The 19,755-nt window shown below is 39.6% G+C and overlaps 1 protein-coding gene across 1 annotated transcript in view; it reads right to left on the bottom strand.

Annotated features, from left to right (window-relative positions):
• Window positions 1-19,755, bottom strand: part of lrp4 (low density lipoprotein receptor-related protein 4) — a 432,001-nt gene that overhangs the window by 6,327 nt on the left and 405,919 nt on the right. The window contains exons 35-37 of the mRNA XM_059975983.1: window positions 17,570-17,640; window positions 9,505-9,592; window positions 7,813-7,954 (exon numbers count right to left, since the gene is read on the bottom strand). Of these exons, the coding sequence (XP_059831966.1) occupies window positions 7,813-7,954; window positions 9,505-9,592; window positions 17,570-17,640 (301 nt within the window). The remainder of the gene's footprint in view (window positions 1-7,812; window positions 7,955-9,504; window positions 9,593-17,569; window positions 17,641-19,755) is intronic.

The raw sequence follows: 19,755 nt of genomic DNA, 5'->3' as shown, positions 1-19,755 counted from the left end.
GTAATGTTTCCAAATTCGTAAAAGAAACCACTTGTGGAGTTGACTTAATATAAATACATTGGTGAGCAAAGGTCAAGTGAAGGAAGTCATACTGAACTCAACAATTGAAGATAAGAACTTGAGGGGAATTTTATAATTGAATATGCAAAAGATTGCAGAGATACCAAGGAAAGAAAAGTCATCACTCCCTCAGCCACAGATAATACCATTTACAATTTATTTAAAACCATTCATCTAGACATTCCTTTCTATACTTCAATTGTTTGGATAAGTTCTTAAAAGGTGATTGAAAACCTTCCTTCAAGAATACTAAAAAAAAAGATGAGCCAGTGTGAAAGTGGGATACCAATCACACACACATAATAACTTTTTTTCTGCAAATGCTACTGAGGAATAATTGAAAGCTTGGAGCAATGCATTCAAAACATAAAAGGCCCAATTCTTGATTCCCTGATGATTATTTAAAAATCAAACAGCATTGGAAAAATAAATGCAGATCCAAGGCAAAACATAATTTAATTTATTGCATATTAAAACAAATATGTAATTGTACCTAACATTTCTTTTGGCTACATTATTATTTGAACAGTCAAGGAACTGAAGACTATGGGGGGCAAGTGCAGAAGAGTTGATGCCAATATGGATCAGCCATGATCATAATGAGTGGCAGGGTAGGCTTGTGGAGCTTGGTGGCCTACCCTTGCTCCTACTTGATTATGTTCTTGTGTTTGATTAATAATAAATGGCTGCACATTACAGAAGAGCAGAACAATGCTACAAACAACACAGCTGCAAAAACGTTCATCCAACAAAGTTAGCAAATTAATGAAACTCTCATCAAACCAATGTATATGTGCTGACACAAATTGTTTACATTGCCTCACTATATCCCTGGGTCATACACTATCTACAAAATGCTTCTGACAGCTGAGTGAAGACCATTGAAGAAATTGAAGACAGAAACGGGCGAATTTATTATGGGGAACAAGGAAATGGCAGACGAGTTGAACAGGTACTTTGGATCTGTCTTCACTAGGGAAGACACAAGCAATCTCCCAGATATAACAGTGGCCAAAGGAACTAGGGTAAAGGATGAACTGAAGGAAATTTATATTAGGCAAGAAACGGTGTTGGATAGACTGTTGAGTCTGAAGGCTGATAAGTCCCCGGGACCTGATGGTCTGCATCCCAGGGTATTTAAAGAGGTGGCTCTAGAAATCGTGGACGCATAGGTAATCATTTTCCAATGTTCTATAGATTCAGGAACAGTTCCTGCTGATTGGAGAGTGGCTAATGTTGTCCCACTTTTCAAGAAAGGAGGGAGAGAGAAAACAGGAAATTATAGACCGGTTAGCCTGATGTCAGTGGTGGGAAAGATGCTGGAGTCAATTATAAAAGAGGAAATTACGACACATTTGGATAGCAGTAGAAGGATCAGTCCGAGTCAGCATGGATCTATGAAGGGAGAATCATGCTTGACTAATCTTCTGGAGTTCTTTGAGGATGTAACTATGAAAATGGACAAGGGAGAGCCAGTGGATGTAGTGTACCTGGACTTCCAGAAAGCTTTTGATAAAGTCCCACATAGGAGATTAGTGGGCAAAATTAGGGCACATGGTATTGGGGGCAGAGTACTGACATGGATTGAAAATTGGCTGGCTGACAGGAAACAAAGAGTGGTGTTTAACGGGTTCCTTTCGGAATGGCAGGCTGTGACCAGTGGGGTACCGCAAGGTTTGGTGCTGGGACCGCAGCTGTTTACAATATACATTAATGATTTAGATGAAGGGATTAAAAGTAACATGGGCAAATTTGCTGATGACACAAAGCTGGGTGGCAATGTGAAATGTCAGGAGGATGTTATGATAATGCAGGGTGACTTGGACAGGTTGGGTGAGTGGGCAAATGTATGGCAGATGCAGTTTAATGTGGATAAATGTGAGGTTATCCACTTTGGTGGCAAGAACAGGAAGGCAGATTACTATCTAAATGGAGTCAAGTTAGGAAAAGGGGAAGTACAACGAGATCTAGGTGTTCTTGTACATCAGTCAATGAAAGCAAGCATGCAGGTACAGCAGGCAGTGAAGAAAGCTAATGGCATGCTGGCCTTTATAACGAGAGGAATTGAGTATAGGAGTAAAGAGGTCCTTCTGCAGCTGTACAGGACCCTGGTGAGACCCCACCTGGAGTATTGTGTGCAATTTTGGTCTCCAAATTTGAGGAGGGACATTCTTGCTATTGAGGGAGTGCAGCATAGGTTCACAAGGTTAATTCCTGGAATGGCGGGACTGTCATATGTTGAAAAATTGGAGTGACTGGTCTTGTATACACTGGAATTTGGAAGGATGAGAGGGGATCTGATTGAAACATATAAGATTATTAAGGGATTGGACACACTGAAGGCAGGAAGCATGTTTCCGCTGATGGGTGAGTCCAAAACTAGAGTCCACAGTTTAAGAATAAGGGGTAGGCCATTTAGAACTGAGATATGGGAAAACTTTTTCACCCAGAGAGTGGTGGATATGTGGAATGCTCTGCCCCAGAAGGAAGTGGAGGCCAAGTCTCTGGATGCATTCAAGAGAGAGTTAGATAGAGCTCTTATAGATAGCTGGGTCAAGGGATATGGGGAGCGGGCAGGAACGGGGTACTGATTGTGTATGATCAGCCATGATCATACTGAATGGCGGTGCTGGCTAGAAGGGCCGAATGGCCTACTCCTGCACCTACTGTCTATTGTCTACTGATCAAGGAACCAAAGCCCATTGCCCCCATGATCAAGAAGAACAAGGGATTCAGGTGCATGGAAACAAGTTATCATCCAAGTTGCACACTATCCTGATTTAGAAATATAACTGCTTTTCCTTCATAGTTGTTCAGTCCAAATCATGGTATTTCCTTCGTAGAAACATTACAGGAGTACATTCATTCTGTAGGTTCATCCCAACCTTCTTGAGATAATTAGGGATTTTAGTTTTAGTTTCAGCCAAATTCCTCCCCCCCCCCCCCCCCCCGGAAAGAAAAGAATAAATGAAAGATTGAAACCATGGAGAGCACATTATTCTTTGGACTTGTCTGCTGCTGTCAACAAATGAACTATTTCTGAGACCCTTCTGGTTCGCGTTGATGTTCATGCAGCAATGCTGACACAATTTAAGCAACCTGGATCTTCTGACCTATCTTAACCTTAGTCCTGAATAGTTGATATTTCACCCATCAAGTGGAGTTCCATCAATAAGTAGAAATACTTTAAAATTCAACAGGAATCCCAATATTCATCAGTGTTGCTCACCAACCTCATCCAGAAACCAAACATATTTAATTAATATAATTAATTAATATAGGAGCCCCCTGACCATATAAAGCAGCTGGTATAGTTCAGATATCATTAAAAGCCACAATTAAAAGATCTTTAGTGATGACCAGCTGTGCGTACCTCTAACCATTTTTATAATGGTAGTTATGGATGCATACTGTCTCTCTTTGATGGCAGTCTGTTTGCAACAACTGTTTCGGTAACTAAAAATGTTTGTTCTCTTTAAGAAACTACTTTCTGGACTTGACCAAAGAGATGCTGACTTTTGCCTCCTATGATTGACAATAGTCCTCATGATCCTCTCCAGTTGATTCCATAATTTAACAATGAAGCCAATTTTAACAGGAAATATCTTCGCAAATTCTCAGCTAAAATATGCCCTTCTGTCAGTGGCTCATATCTTTTACTTCTTGTTCATTACCTCAGGTATTCTAATTCCATACTTACTATATCCCTCTGAACATCGCGTTCTAAAAGGAATAAAAGGAGGTATATCCAATCACAAACAAGAGAAAATCTACAGATGCTGGAAATCCAAGTAAAACACAGAAAATACTGGAGGTACTCAGCAGGCCAGGCAGCATCTATGGAAAAGAGCACAATTACTGAAAAGTTGACTGTACTCTTTTTCATAGAGTTGCCCAGCCTGCTGAGTTCCTCCAACATTTTGTGTGTATTAAAGGTAAGTATATTCAGTTATTTGCACTAATATCCTACTCCATCACCCTTTCTGTTTAATTCTAGTGAATTCTTGGACTTATTAGTTTATTTTACGTCACCACATCTTTTTGAGGACAAATACCTAATTTCATATCTCAGATTCCCAAGACCATATACAATAGGTTTTGAGGTATTTTTAAGTTTAACGGATCAATCAAATTCAACAAAATATACATAAACTGTTCTATGTTTTACAAAAATATCCTGCTGTGTGAGATGTGCCATCAGGGTAGATTTCCATTTTTATTACCAGGGAGTTAATTGTCTCCAGCACGGTGCACAGGCAGAAAATATGACATAAAGTGTCATTTGCTTTTTACAGCAACCACAGGATTTTGTTTTCATTAATTTCTTTAGAAGAACAATTCTCTTCATTGCATGCAGTCCTTCCCACTAGATTGTCATTACAGCAATGTATTTAGAAAATACTTCAGTCACAGGCGATAAAGATGAAGATACACTCAATTCAGTAATGAAAGAAAATAGCAGCAAAGAATTACTTTAGGGAAAGGAGCAAGAAATTTGTCATTTATATTGCCCATTTATATACAAACTGTATAATATTTAGTAAAATAATTATAATTCTGTTCTGAAAACGATTTTAACCCTCGGGGGTAAAAACAAAGATAATAGAGGAAAACTGCATGCACAATTTGGTATATCATCATGCTGTGGCAGCAAATTAGCTTGTTATTAAGAACAAAAAGCAGATTAAAACAGCCATGAACCTGAAATGTTTTTTGCTATGGAAGCATTTGCATTTTGCAAACTGGTAAAATCTGATCTAAAAAAAAAGACTTCAAAGTATAATATGTGCTATTAGTGTTAAGAAAATATTAAGTATCTAAATATTAATTTTAAACTTTATCAAGTCGCTCTAGGTTAAACTGTCATAAGCAAAGTAGAGAAAGTGCACATATTCATATTGAAAGAATTAACATAATTTTATGTTAAAATTTCTTGGATGCATTGCAGTTAAGTTTTAACAGTAGATTACACTTTTCTATATTTCTAATAAAATGGATGTTTAGAAACTACTTCTTTACTCTGTCCATTCCAAATAAAATTTGAAGAAATTATGCTGCTACATTTTATTCACTCAGCATTCTCCATTATTAATAGTTTTTTATATTGTTAAATAAATGCACATCAAAAAATGACATGGCACACTTGTTGTTTCCAAATTTGCAAAATGCCACAGTGTATCACAGCAGCCCATGTCAAATGGAAGGAAACTGTTGAGGTATGGGGTGTGCATGTCACGCACTCATGCTGACGTGTACCTGAGGTAATATTTGAAGTAGCAGTCAGAAAATGAAAGGTGAAAGACTATCAGATGGGCCAGAGAGCTGTAGTCAAGGAAAAGAGATTTCCGAAATACAACACATCAATAATCTTCAATTTATTAAGCTATTTGATGCTTTATACTGTACACTCTGCTTATTATTTCATTTCATATAAAAATATAGGAACAATAAAATCATCCCTCCAGAGATTACACATTGATTCTACATACTGACCTCACTCAGATCTCAAGGCCCTGCCCATTTTCTTCTGCTCTCCTGTAACACTGCCATCCCTTACTCTTTGCTTTCCAAAGAAGGGCACTGTGCCAAAAACCAACAGAAATTCCAGGGTAGGTTTTCTGCCAGTGCAAGTGTTGAATGCTGGTTTGATTTCAATGCTTAAGAGGAGTTCGGATAAGTATGTGGATGGGAGGGATACAGAGGGCGATGTTCCAGGTGCAGGTTTGTGGGACTAGGCCGAATAATGGTCTGGCGTGGACAAGGTCAGCCAGAAGGCCTGTGCCTGTGCTGTAGTGCTCGAAGACACTATGACTCCAAAAGGTAATGTGAAGATTGCAGCATTTCCTTTGCAACAAGACCTACAAAGAAGCGTGTTGTGTTTCAAGGGAACAACTCAAGGAAATGGGAAGAATAATAGGCAGAATAAGTGGATACGGACAATACCAGTAACATTAAACATGTACATAATTATTTTCAAATTAACTTACTTAAGTTTCTGAGATTCAAAGTTTAAGCTTCAAGGCTGCCTGTGCTCAGTTTGTTTGTGCTAGACCAAAGTCGCTTGGCCTCATTGTTGAGAATAATTGGTGTGAAATTTCTCCTTGCCCATGAATGTGTATTGAACCTTGCTTATGAATTTCAATTCTATTGTAAAGAGTGAGATCAAATTTTGGAAGAAAGCACAGTGTATTACACTCGTGCGTTAAGCACATGTAACAGGGATTGAATTTTTACTCTTTCAAAGTCCGATGCTTTCACTTTGTACTCACACTTTCAAAATACCATTGACCCCAATAGGACATAAATAGTCAAGCAAAAGGGGCAAACAGACCATGGATGTAACTTAATACAGAGAAGTATTGATGATACATTTTGGCATAAGGGATGGGAAGAAGCAATACAGAGTTAATGGCAGAGCTCTAAAGGGTGTGCAAGTATATCTAGAGGCTTATGGACCTTTCAATGTGGCTGGAGCTATAGAAAGAATAACTGAATTTATTACAGACCACTTCACTGTCTGAGATTAAATAAGATACCCACTGAAGAAATATCTACTAACATGCTACAGCTGAATTTTCTCACCATATTAAATGTAGTTGGTATATTTTAAACTGAGGCAAAAACATTGCACGTTCATTTTCATTGCAAAGTTCTTGGCCTTCATAAATAAAATAAAGGCTTTGAGTACAATTGCAGAGGAGATATGCTGACTCTTCATAAATCTCTGGCTAGGCTATAATTAGGAAATTCCATCAGCTCTGGCTATCACATTTAAGCCAGGATGCAAAGGTCAGTGAGAAGATGTAGAGGAATTTGTCTGGTATGAGAGATTTCAGTAATAAAGTTGTTCTCTTTGGAGCAAAAGAGGTTGAAGAAGATATAACACGAGGAAATCTGCAGATGCTGGAAATTCAAACACCACACACAAAATGCTGGTGGAACACAGCAGGCTGGGCAGCATCTATAGGGAGAAGCGTCGTCGACTTGTCCTAACAAGTCCTGACGAAGGGTCTCAGCCCAAAACATCGACAGCGCTTCTCCCTATAGATGCTGCCTGGCCTGCTGTGTTCCACCAGCATTTTGTGTGTGTTATTTGAAGAAGATATGACTGATTAGACAATGAAACAAAATTCTGGTCTAATTAAACAATGGTACCGGGTTCAGAGAAGACAGATTTAAATTTTAAGCAAGAAATTATGGAGGTGGGTGGGGGGGATTGGTGGTGGAAGGAAGGGGAATTTGTCGTAAATACCTGCAACTCACAGCCTCTAATAATGACAGACCTGGAATTGATTAACGGTTTATATCAGGGAATTGGATAAGCACGAAGAAATAAACTTGCCAGGCTAAGGGATAGAGCGGAGTAACAAAATGGACTAAGTTGCTCTCTTGCTCCCTCAAGTGATTTGGCGTGGCTTGTTTCTGACCAGCAGTGACTCTAGGAGTCTACAAATGTCACTCTAAATGTAACTTCTAAGTAACAGAATTTGCTCCTAATTTTGAAAGTATCCCAAAGCCTAGCATTTTGTCAGTTTAGATCATAATGTAGGCATATCTCTTATGAGTATGGCATGCCTCAGGAACACTTTTCTGTCCCCCTGTAAACTCTGTATTAGCTTTTAAAACCTTATAGAGTTTACCTTACTGTTCTTTTCACCTCTGGTCCCCTAACCTGGACTTTCAGTTTGAAAATCTGAGAAGTTTATTGATAAAGTATTAGTCCTAACCAGAACACTGTTTAGAAGTTTTTACCTCTTTCTTATATCGCAGCTGATTATATAGAGGTGGTTTCTGAACCGTTTCTATCTTCACCTCTTGCGTAGATGTCCTGTATGATGGGTTGCTGTAAGTTAGATTGCTCACAGCTGGATCATCAAATTTTGTTTTTTTGTGCCTGAAGAGGGGAAAAACAGTTACTTCCACATTCCAAATGAGTTCCACTCTTACAGCTGAGAGCACATGCCTCTGATATCTGTCATAAAGTTTTAAAAAGCTGCTGATAAAGCAGAGAGTCAACTTCTGGGTGTTCCTGCCACATTTGGAAGGACACACCTCTAGACCAGATATAATCAGTCTATTCATTTTACTGGGACCGAAAAAAGTGGAGAAAGAATAACTGCATGGAAATATATAGTTCAACCAGGAGCCATTATAAAAGTCCAAAATTGCACCCCAAAAGTTACACATCAAAATTGCAAAGAGGATCCCATGCCAATCTGAATGAGTAAACAGTGTCTTGGCTGTTTCCCACCCCTCTTTCCTTAGGACAAGAGTGCCTATATTTCGACTGAAGGGCATGAGTTCATACCATGAGAAATTCTTTTAATTTATTTTTGGTTGGGTCTTCCAGAAAATGTCACCCTAGTTCCAGAATACATTAAAAGAATCTTCCAATTAATAAGTGGCTTTAGTGTAGCAAAAATATCCCCAAGTGCTTTACAGGAGCATTAAACAGAAAATGCTGCAAAGCCACATTTAGATAGGACACATGATTAGCAATATTATCAAAGAGGTACTTGTAAAATAATGTCTTAAATGAGCAATGTGAGGTATTGGGACGTAAATGAAGATCTGCATTATGGGGAGAGATTGGCCAGGCTAATCCTTTATTCCATGGTATGCAGGAAAATGAAGGGTAACCTTACTGAGGTGCTTAAAGTGATGAGAAGCATGGATAACGTAGAGGGGAGCATTCTTTTCCCTCAGGCTACGAGCATCCTGAACTTAAGAGCCTATATTTAAGGGGAGAGGGGAAAGATTTAAAACAGACCTGTGAGGCAGCTTTTTTCACACAGTGGGTGAATGAGGTGCAGGAGGAACTGGCTCATTTAAGAGTATCATTTGAGTATCATTTAAGAAACACTTGGATAGATACATGGAGGGATATGGGGCAAACACAGGAAATTGGGACTGGCCAGGTAGACAACATGATGAGTGTGAATTTGTCGGGCTGAGGCGCCTTTTATCCCGGCATGCTACTTTTACTCTTTGACTCCATGATTATCAGTACAAATGTAGTGCCTGCCTTAAGTGTTAACATCAATCAACAACTGGAGGAGCCAGTATTTAAATGAGGTAACAATATTACCCAATGTGCAGGATCCTGTCAACCCACTAATTGAAGTAGCGGCAGAACATCTTTGAACAATATACCTGGTCCTGCCTCATCGGTTACCAGAGTAAGTAAAAGATATAAAAATCCAGCAACTCCCTCATTTGAAACATATTTGCTTTGAAATCCGTTCCTACTTGTTAATATTAAACACACTTCGATCATGTATTAGTACTACCCACTGCGGAGAAATTTCTGGGTAAACGTCCCTGTCTGCTAAACACACACTAATTCTGTGTATAGCCAATACTTATTGCAAAATGTATTAAAAATTCCAAGAAGTGAAATAAAAATCGTAGAATGGTTGCACAAATATGATTGGAAGACAATACCTGTATATAATGAAGGCAGCTATAAGTATCAGGATAGCTAAGATTGTCAAAATGGCTCCAACGATGTAACTTACATGTAGCCCTTCACCTGCAACAGTCACAAGGTCAATTAGTCAGTTTTTACAGATGAAATGATGCAAACCAGAATATAGTATTTTTCTCTTATAGAATAATTTGTGAAAACTTAATCAGAAAGTTTCCTGTAGCTAAGTGTAAAGCTTCAAGACTAGCTAACTTGGAGGGGGGGGGGGGGGGGGGTGGAGGGGAACTAAGAGTGTGCAAGATCTAAACTATCCTTAAATGCAAGCATTAATCCATAGACAGGAACCATGTGTATGGCTGAACTATTCATTGGGTCAGCCTGCCTTTTTTATACAGATACTACCAACATGTGCCATTAATTCATAAAAGTTTTATATATTTAGTGGAAAATGTCGATCTTTAGTTGGTTCTACAATAGCTCAATGATTTCTTTATGAAAATGTAACCTTAAAGCAGTTCTATTGTCCCCTTATCAGGAGGAAATCCAGCACAATTGCTGCATTAATTGTAAAACTGTATTGTAATGGTTTGGTTAAATGCCGCGTTGTATAAAATCCTCACAGACGTTGTTCTTGATGCTGCTGGGTAATGCATTAAGGAAAAATTGAAGTTATTAATTTTTTTGTTGTAGTCATATAAAGATTGTGTACTTTGTGAAAAGGTTCGCCAGAGGGGTGGTGTAGAACTATGCTCTTTCCCAGCTCATCACCTCCTGGAAAACAGGTGGAAAAACTACACTGACCTCTAGATGTTCCCCTTGACCAAAGACATGGATATTAACTTTAGAAATGAGATAACCCCTGTTATCTGATTTCTTTCTTCCTTCAGGAAAAATCTTACACGGCTTTCAATGGATTCAGTGAGCCAGAGCTGTACAAATATTTTATCTTGTGCACATTTGATCCAGTATGTATAGAATAGCGTTTCTTGTTGGCATGAAAACTAGTATACTGATGATTCTATCATGATCTGCACAGACAGACAGTCAACATTTCAGCTCAAGACCCTTCAGCTGGACTAGAAAATTGAGGAAAGACCAGAAGACAAATTTGGTGTCGTGATGAATTGTGGTCTCATTAGTACAAAGCTGAGGTCTTGCCTGAGGGCAGACCATTCTGGCTCAGAGAATGGATAGAGAAGACAAGGCAGGGGCTGGAGCTAGGATCAGGCATGGTGTCAGAAGAGGGTCGTGGCATGCAGCACTTGGGAGAGGAATTAGGGGAGAGGGAGGAATTTCGAGTGACAAGAGATACCCGGAAGGGGAGTGGGAATGGTGAATTGGATGGATGGTGGAAGAAGAGCAGTTAAGACCCTATGGCCACAGGCTTCTGGGAACTGAGGCAGAGCTGGAGACCGGTGGCAGGGGTACAAAGGTTTTGCCCCTGACAGTTCTATCTCGGGGGGGGGGGGTCAGAGGGGACAAGGCAGCTAGAGCAGGAGGAGAGGCTGGGAACAGGTGTGAGGTCAGAGGGAGGCAGTGGGATGGAAGGCTCAAGAGAGACCAACAGTCTTTGGTTCTTTGAAGGTAACAGTTGACAGTGCAGTTAAGGCATCCACTGGGTTGTTTCTCACACTTGAAAAGAAATGAAAAATCAGAATCTGAATTATTACCACCGACATGAGTTGTGAAAGTTGTTATGTGGTAACAATACATTAAATTATTGTGCATTGCAATAAACAAACACAGATCACAAAAGAGGAATTTACTGTCTTTTCAGAGCACAATTTCATCAGGCTATGAATAATCCATTTGGCTGTTTTGAAGTATATACTGTGCATCATTGATTTGAGTGGAAGGAAACAGATAAATGGTATAAACACAATCACAAATAGGACCATAAGATCATAAGGCATAGAAGCAGAGTTAGGCTATTCAGCCCATCAAATCTGCACCGCCATTCCATCATGGCTAATATATTATCCCTGTCAAACCCCTTCCCTTGCCTTCTCTCCATAACCTTTGATGCCATGAATAATCAAGAACCTATCAACCTCCACTTTAAATACACCAAATGACTTGGCCTCACAGCCGCCTATGGCAATGAACTCCAGATTCATCACCTACAGGCTAAAGACGTTTCTCCTCCTCTCTGTTCTGAAGGGACACCCTTCTAATCTGAGGGGCACCCTGCTATCCTGGACAACCTCATTGAGGAAACATCCTTTCTATGTCTACTCTTTCCAGGTTTTTCAATATTCAATATTCAATATTCAGCAAGTACAGGCCCTTCATACATTAACCCTTTCATTCTTGGGATCATTCCATGAACCTACTCTGGACACTCTTCAACGCCAGCACATCCCTTCTTAGATAAGAGGCTCAAAACTCAAAGTGTTGTTTGACCAATGCCTTATTAAGCCTCAACATATTATATCCTTGCTTTTATATTCTAGCCCTCTCAAAGTGAATGCTAAGATTGCATTTGCCTTCCTTAAACCAATTCAATCTGAAAGTTAACCTTTAGGGAATCCTGGATGAAGATTGCCAAGTCCCTTTGCACCACTGATTCCGAATTTTTTCCCTGTTTAGAGAACAATCTATGCCTTTACTCCTTCTACTAAAGTGCATGATCATACACATCCCTACACCACATTCCTTCTGCCACTTTTTTTGCCCATTCTCCTTCCCAATCTGTCAAGTTCTTCTGCAAGCTCTCTGCTTCCGCAACACTAGCTATGACCTTCACCTATCTTTCTATCATCTTCAAAGCAATCCTGCCCCAGCCAATCTTACTTCTATTCATACAGGTATCTCCCTGTAATACCACAGGGTCACAGCTATAAAGAAACCAAAATCACACAGGTATTGATCCAGAGCTGTTAATAACAGAGGAAGAGTGAGAATTATTTTACCAAAAGTGGTGGAATATTCCAATAGATTACTTTTTTAAAAATATATATAAATCTGCAACAAAAACTGGTACAGTTGAAAATTATTTCTCTCATGTGAAATTCATTCAATTTCCAGTGGCAAACTGCTCCACCTAGTGATCTTGCTGAGAACTAATTTAGAGTCATAGAGTCACGAAACACTGCAGCACAGCAAAAGGCCCTTTAGCCCATCTAGTCCATGCTGAACTATTAATCTGCCTAATCCCATTGACCTGAACATGGATCGTAGCCCTCCATACCCTATCCATCCATGTACCCAACCAAATTTCTCTTAAATGTTGATATTGACCTCTGGCAGATTGTTCCACACTCTTACCACCTTCTGAGTGAAGTTGTTCCCACTCATGTAACATTTCAGCTTTCATCCTTAACAAATGACCTCTAGTTATAAGATCACCCAACCTCGGTGGAAAAAGCCTGCCTTCATTTACCCTATCTATACCCCTCATAATTTTGTATACCTCTATCATATTTCCCCTCATTCTTCAACACTCTATGGAAAAAGGTGCGAACCTATTCAACCTATCCCTAGAATTTAGGTTCTCAAATCCTGACAACACCCTTGTAAATTTTCTCTGCACTCTTTCAACAAAACTAGACACAATAATCCAAATTAGACATCACCAACATCTTATACAACTTCAACATTTCATCCCAGCTCCTGTACTCAATATTTTGATTTATGAAGGCCAATGTTCCAAAAGCTCTCCTTTCGACTCTATCTGTGACACCACTTGTAAGGAATTATGGATTGCTTTCCTAGATCCCTCTGTTCTACTATGCTCCTCAGTGCCCTACCGCTCACTGTGCAAGTCCTCCGAAGTGCAACACCTCACACTTATCTAGATTAAATTCAACTTGCCATTTTCAACCCATTTTTCCTGGTGATCCAGATCCCACAGATAGTCTTCCTCATTGTCCACTACATCTGCAATCATGGTGTCATCTGAAAACTTACTAATTGAGTTTACCACGTTATCATCCAGATTATTGATACAAATGACAAACAACAATGGACCCAGCACAAATCCCCTGAGAAACATCACTATTCACAGGCCTCCAGTCAGAGAGGCAACCATCTACAAACTCTCTCGGGCTGCTCTAACAAAGTCAATGTTTAATACAGTTTATTGTCTCATTTTGAAAGCCAAGTCATTGAACCTTCTTGACTAACCTCCCATGTGGGATCTTGTGAAAACCCTTGCTAAAGTCCACGTAGACAACATCCACTACCTTTCCTTCATCAACTTTCCTGGTAACTTCCTCGAAAAGATCTGTGAGATTGGTTAGCTACAACTTACCTGCACAAAGCCAAGTTGACTATCCCTAATCAGTCCCTGACTATCCAAATACTTATATAGCCTATCCTGCAGAATACCTTCCAATAACTTACCAACTACTGAAGTCAGGCTCATTGGCCTATAATTTCCTGCCTTTAGAGCTTTTCCTAAACAACGGAACTACATTAGCTATCAACCAATTCTCTGGCACCTCACCAGTGGCTAGGGCCCTGCAATTTCTCCACTAGCCCCCACCCCCCCCTCCACAGGGTCCAAGGTTACACCTTGTCAGGTCTTAGGGATTTATCCACCTTACTTTTGCCTCAGGACAGCAAATATTTCCACCTCCGTAATCTCTATATGGTCCATGACCTCACCGCTGCTATGCCTCACTTCTACAGAGTCCTAAAGATGAAAAAGAAATTCATTTAAGATACCCCCCCAGCTCTTTGGCTTCACACATAGATGACCACTCCGATCTTCCAGAGGACCAATTTAGTCTCTTGCTATCCTTTTGCTCTGTGCAAGCACGTGAAATTCTCCATTACCTTGTCCGTTACAGCAACCTTATGCCTTCTTTTAGCCTTCCTTATTTCCTTCTTAAGTATTATTTTGAATTTTTTGTACTCTTCAAGTACCTTATTTGTTCCTTCCTGCCAATACCTTGCTTGCGCCTCTTATTTCTTAAGCAGGGTCTCAATCTCTCTCAAAAACCGAAGTTCCCTAAACCTGTTATCCTTGTGTTTTATTCTGACAGGAACATAAAAACTCTACTCTCAAAATTCCCCTTTTGAAGGCCTTCCACTTACCAAGTTTCCCTTTGTCAGAAAACAACCTGTCCCAACCCACACTTGCCAGATCCTTTCTGTTACCATCAAAATTGACCTTTCTCCAATTTAGGATCTCAATCCCAGACCTATCCTTCTCCATAGTTACCTTGAAACTAATAGATATTATGGTTTCTAGATGCAAAGTGTTCCCCCACACAAACTACTGTCATGTGTTCTGTCTCATTTCCTAATTGGAGATCTAGTATCACACTCTCTCTGGTTGGCTCCTCTATTAAAGAAACTTCCAGAATACATTGGACAAACTTCATACCATCCAGCCCTTTTACAGTATGGGAGTCCCAGTCAATATGTGTAAAGTTAAAATAACCTCTAAAACATGTTTAAACAGTCTGCCATCTCTCTACAGATTTGTTTTTGTAAATCCTGTGGACTGCTGGGTAGTCTACAAGATAATCCCATTAATGTGGTCATCTCTTTCTTCTTCCTCAGTTCTACCCATATTGGTATCCAGAGTGGGATAGTGGTTGCTGAAGGCAATAGCCACTGAGGTACTCTGCACTGGCTGCCTAACCCCATTCCCCATCTTGACGGTCACCCAGTTACCCTATCCCTGCACCCTGGGTGTAACTTCCTCTCTATATATCCTACTGATCAACCGCTCAGCCTCCCGAATGAGCCAGCTCCAGTTCCTTAAACTGGAGGGCTCCCTGAATTCCACTATCCTGCCTGGCATCACCCCTGGCCTAACTGTGCAAAAGGAAAGAAAAAAAAGAAAGAAAATGAAATGAAAAAAATCTGGCTAAGGACTCCGCTTCTCTTCATTGTAGACCCTACAAACCAAAGCCTGAGCTTCTCACTCTAACACTGGCCCAGTCTGCTTAAAACTGACTTCAGTGCTGCCATCATAAACAATAATATTAAGAGGTGAATGCTGTGTATGAATTTGTTCCCTGCTATGGAAATGGCAACCACCAATTTCAGTCCAAATTGTTCCACTAGTCTTAACTGCCCTGGTAAGTGGCTGGATGTTTTGTCAGGCAAATAAAACAATAGACTAGATTTTACAAAGTCTGGCCAGCAGTTACACCTGAAACAAACAGGGATATCATTGTGAAAACACATCCACACATTGGACAAGAGTGCATTCACCTTCAACCAACAGCTGATGGTTCAGTTCTGTGTCAATAAAATCTGAAACTTGTTTCAACCTCAACTGCCAACATTCAGGCCACCGTTTGGGTCTCCAGCTGAAGGAACTAGCCAATGACAAAGACACATAGTGCCGAGTGGACAATTACGTCACAATAATTGTCAGGACTCGACCGCATAGGCAGATGCATCCAGAGTCTTCCCTTATTCCTTGTAATTTGTCAGTTTGTATTTCATTAAATTGAATCTCAGCTAGGCCACTAGGTGGAGAACTTTAACAACTGTGATTGAATTAATTTCCCAAAGGAAAAACAATAATTAACTCTGTCCGTTTTAATTGGACTTAATTTAAGCATGCAACCTCTTGCAGTATCCTGCTTTTTTAATGAACTAAATATTATTCTTTTCCAATTATGAATAGCTATGGTTTTATACCACAGGCATATTTTTTTAAGAATGTAATTAGACTGTACAATTTTATTGGATCCAGTTTTCCCTCATCAAATCAAAGAATAGCATAGGAACAGCAAAGGTTTGTGTAGTTCCCTCAACTAAGCAAATAAGGTCATTTACTTCTGCCATGTCCCCCTCTAGGGACTTATACAATCTAAAACGCTAAGAGGAGGTGCAAAAACAAGAATTAATGAACAATCGTAGTGGAAGTTCCTTCATGCATAACACATTATATTTGTTTAAAAGAGTGGATTTACCATAGTGGTGTACTCCATAATGGCAAACAGTAGTAGCATTTACAGACACCTTCTCAACTGAGTACTCTGCATATCTGCTAAGAATATTGTCCACTCATAATGCTCCATGAATGTAGAGCCTAATACAATTTATGCTATAATTGCATGCTATTTTAGAACTTAAATGGCAAACAACTATTGGTATAAATTTCATATCAGAAGTTTCTCTGGGTTGGCCATGACACCGTATGTTATTGGTGATATCACCTCAGCTAACTTTGTGCTGGTGGTATTAGGGTAGTGGGCAGACAGAGATGCTGAAATTACTTGGAAGCCACTGTCGTGTAATGTTGTCAACCCATAACAGTTTGAATAACTAGTGTTAATTTTATCACTGCAGGTCATAGCAACATGCATCCCTTGAAACCGTTCAGCTAACATTCAGAGCCACCTTATGCTGCTTCTTAAGCATACCAGGAATATGGATTTGAACTATATTAATGCCCTTACTAATCAAGAACCTACCAACGCCTGCTTTAAAAATAACCAATGACTTGGCCTCCACAGCCCCATGTGGCAGTAAATTTCACAAATTCACCAACCTCTGGCTGAAGAAATTCCTCCTCATCTCTGTTTTAAAACGATGTTCTTCTATTCTGAGGCTGTGCCCTCTGGTCCCAGATTCCCTCATATTAGGAAACATTCTCCACGTCTACTCTATCTAGGCCTTTCAATATTCAGCAGGTTTCAATGAGATATCCCCACCTCCCTTCTTCTAATCTCTAGCGAGTGTGAAAACACAGCTATCAAATGCTCCTCATTCCTGAAAACATTCTCTGGATCTTCTCCAATGCCAAAACATCCTTTCTTAGATTTGGAGCTTAAAACTGCTGACAATGCTTCAAACGCAACCTGACCAGTGCCTTATAAAGCCTCAGTATTATACCCTTGCTTTTATATTCAAGTCCTCTGGAAATGAATGCTAAAATTACATTTGCCATTCATTGCTGCCTAGTCAACACTTGGAAATCCCCACCTAAAAGGGTTTCTAGGTTAAGAGAAGGTCAAGAAAATAGCTTCTCAAGTACAACTAACATTGGTCTATAAATTCAGGCCTAGCTAAGGCTACACACCTGCCAAGTATTAACACAGGAAAATGGCATGTGAACTAATCACACTGTAACAAGGGTTTTTTTTAAAAGCTTATTGTCTGAAAACATACCATTTATTGCAGGCAACACCCGACTTCCATTCTGATCACAGAGACCTCGACTTGCATCTTTTTGAGAACAGCTGGAGGGAAAACACATTAAATTTAGCATCTTGCAGGAAGCAGCAATCCCTGCTGACAATTTCAACATTTAACAACAAACATCAGTATGATGGTAATTATTTAATGGATCATCATGTGCAATAACTTAATTATGTGTAACACAACATTTCAAACACGTGTTGTGCTATTTCAGTGCATTAACAATGATGCAACATGTGCTCCACAGTTACTATGCAACTGCTGTAGTACAATTAGCTCAAAATCACCTTACTGCTGTCAGGCGGTGTGAGTGAATGTGGCACACTGACAATATATTGAAAACTCACACAAAGACTGTAATGTTCTTGTGCAGTAAAACTCCTGTTTATCTGTTATCTGATAGTTATGCATCCGGAATTCTTTTGCAACAGGCCATTTTTCAATTCCATAAAATGCTCAAACAGTGAATTTTATTTCAAGTGTAGAACAAAATGAATATGAAAGGAAAATTTTCCTTCAATTATATAATGTAGATACACACACATAACACAAAAACACATTTATATACACATATACATATATATGCATATACACGCGCGCGCGCGCACACACACACACACACACTCATATATATACACACACACATATAAGCAGTGCATCTGTAATCTGATTACTAGCATCATTCTTGTAGTTTGGGTATTTCATGAGATGGTACATTCATTTGCTTTATTTGCTATATTTTACATTGATACTGTTAAGTCTAAAAATCAAGAATTGCAACATATAACAATTTCATATATTTTTTAAAAAGTAAGATGACGTAACACATACAAAATACTGGAGGGCACCAGCACATCAGGCACCATCTGAGGAGAGGACCTGATGAAGGATCTTGGCCTAAAATGTTGGTTCTTTATTCCTCTCCATAGATGCTGCCTGACCTGCCAAGTTCCTCCAATTTTGTGTGTGTTGCTCTGATTTCCAGCATTTGCCTAATCTTTTGTGTTTAAGAAGATGACGTGCAGTTTGGCAAGTCGTTTAAAAGTTAATGCAGAGTATACTCATGTATGATTTTCAAAGATATTCTCATGCAACCATTATATTCATACAACCAGCATCCTTATTCTACATGGCCGCTGAATGGCAAAGAGTATGCTGCAGAATGAACAGTGCTATGAAATTTCACTGTGCAATGGTGTGCTGTGCCAGGTTCCATGCCTAGAGTTATATTTTTACAAACTCTTGCACTTGCCCAAAGTTAGCCTTGCAGCTGTGACCTTGAGATCCAGTTTTCTTAAAGAACAATTCTAGCTCCCCTCTTCCTATTACTATTGGGTGATGCTGCTCAACAAGGAAAACTACAATAATGGAAAGGGAGGCAAGAATATATCCAAGAGTTCATAGGAAACTGTTCAGGTTAGTGGAGAAAAGATAGTAGATAATAGAGATAATAGGCATGGTTCTTGTGTAAGGAAGTCTTGAAGACCTTTAAGAGTTACTGGTAGGAACTTCTGACAGAAGGTTACCTGGGTTCTAAGGCAATAGTGCTTCAGTATATGAATGCCTACACTTTGGAAAACCCTACAACAGTGGCAAATGTTTGTGAACACTGCATCTGGTTTGAAGGGAAAGCAGATCAGGCCTTCTTTTCCTGGCCTCTAGAGATCGGGGACCACCTTAATCAATGAAATTGTGCGAAATCTGACAGTCTGGAATAATCCTTAAGAGTAAGTCGCTGAATGACTGTGACCTTGACTTTTGCAGGCCAAACAACCCAGTCATAAACATGGTTGTAATGAACATTGCATGAGGTCACAGATCTAACAGCAGTAATCTTGATGAAGTCTGCATTAACATTAAACTCTTATGACAGAGCACTGATCAGCAAAATTGTTCATCTAGAATGCCTAATTCAGAACATTGACCCCTGTTCATTATGGTAGGAGGTTAAGGTAGAATGAACGCCCCAAAGGCACACTGAATTGTTTGCAGGGATGGCCATGTCGGGATGGAGGGAGCTGCGTACATGGTCATTGGGCCTGTATTGCACAGAACAAAAACCAACAGATGTTGACATTGAAGTACACAGACTTATTTTGGGCTTGAGATGGTAGATGCAGGGATGACTGCTTCTCCCCGTTTACTGTTATGTCCAT

This window comes from Hypanus sabinus, chromosome 7 (assembly GCF_030144855.1).
Source record: "Hypanus sabinus isolate sHypSab1 chromosome 7, sHypSab1.hap1, whole genome shotgun sequence".
NCBI lineage: Eukaryota > Metazoa > Chordata > Chondrichthyes > Myliobatiformes > Dasyatidae > Hypanus > Hypanus sabinus.
Note: the sequence above shows the minus strand (reverse complement) of the source record. Positions and strands in the feature narration are given on the sequence as shown.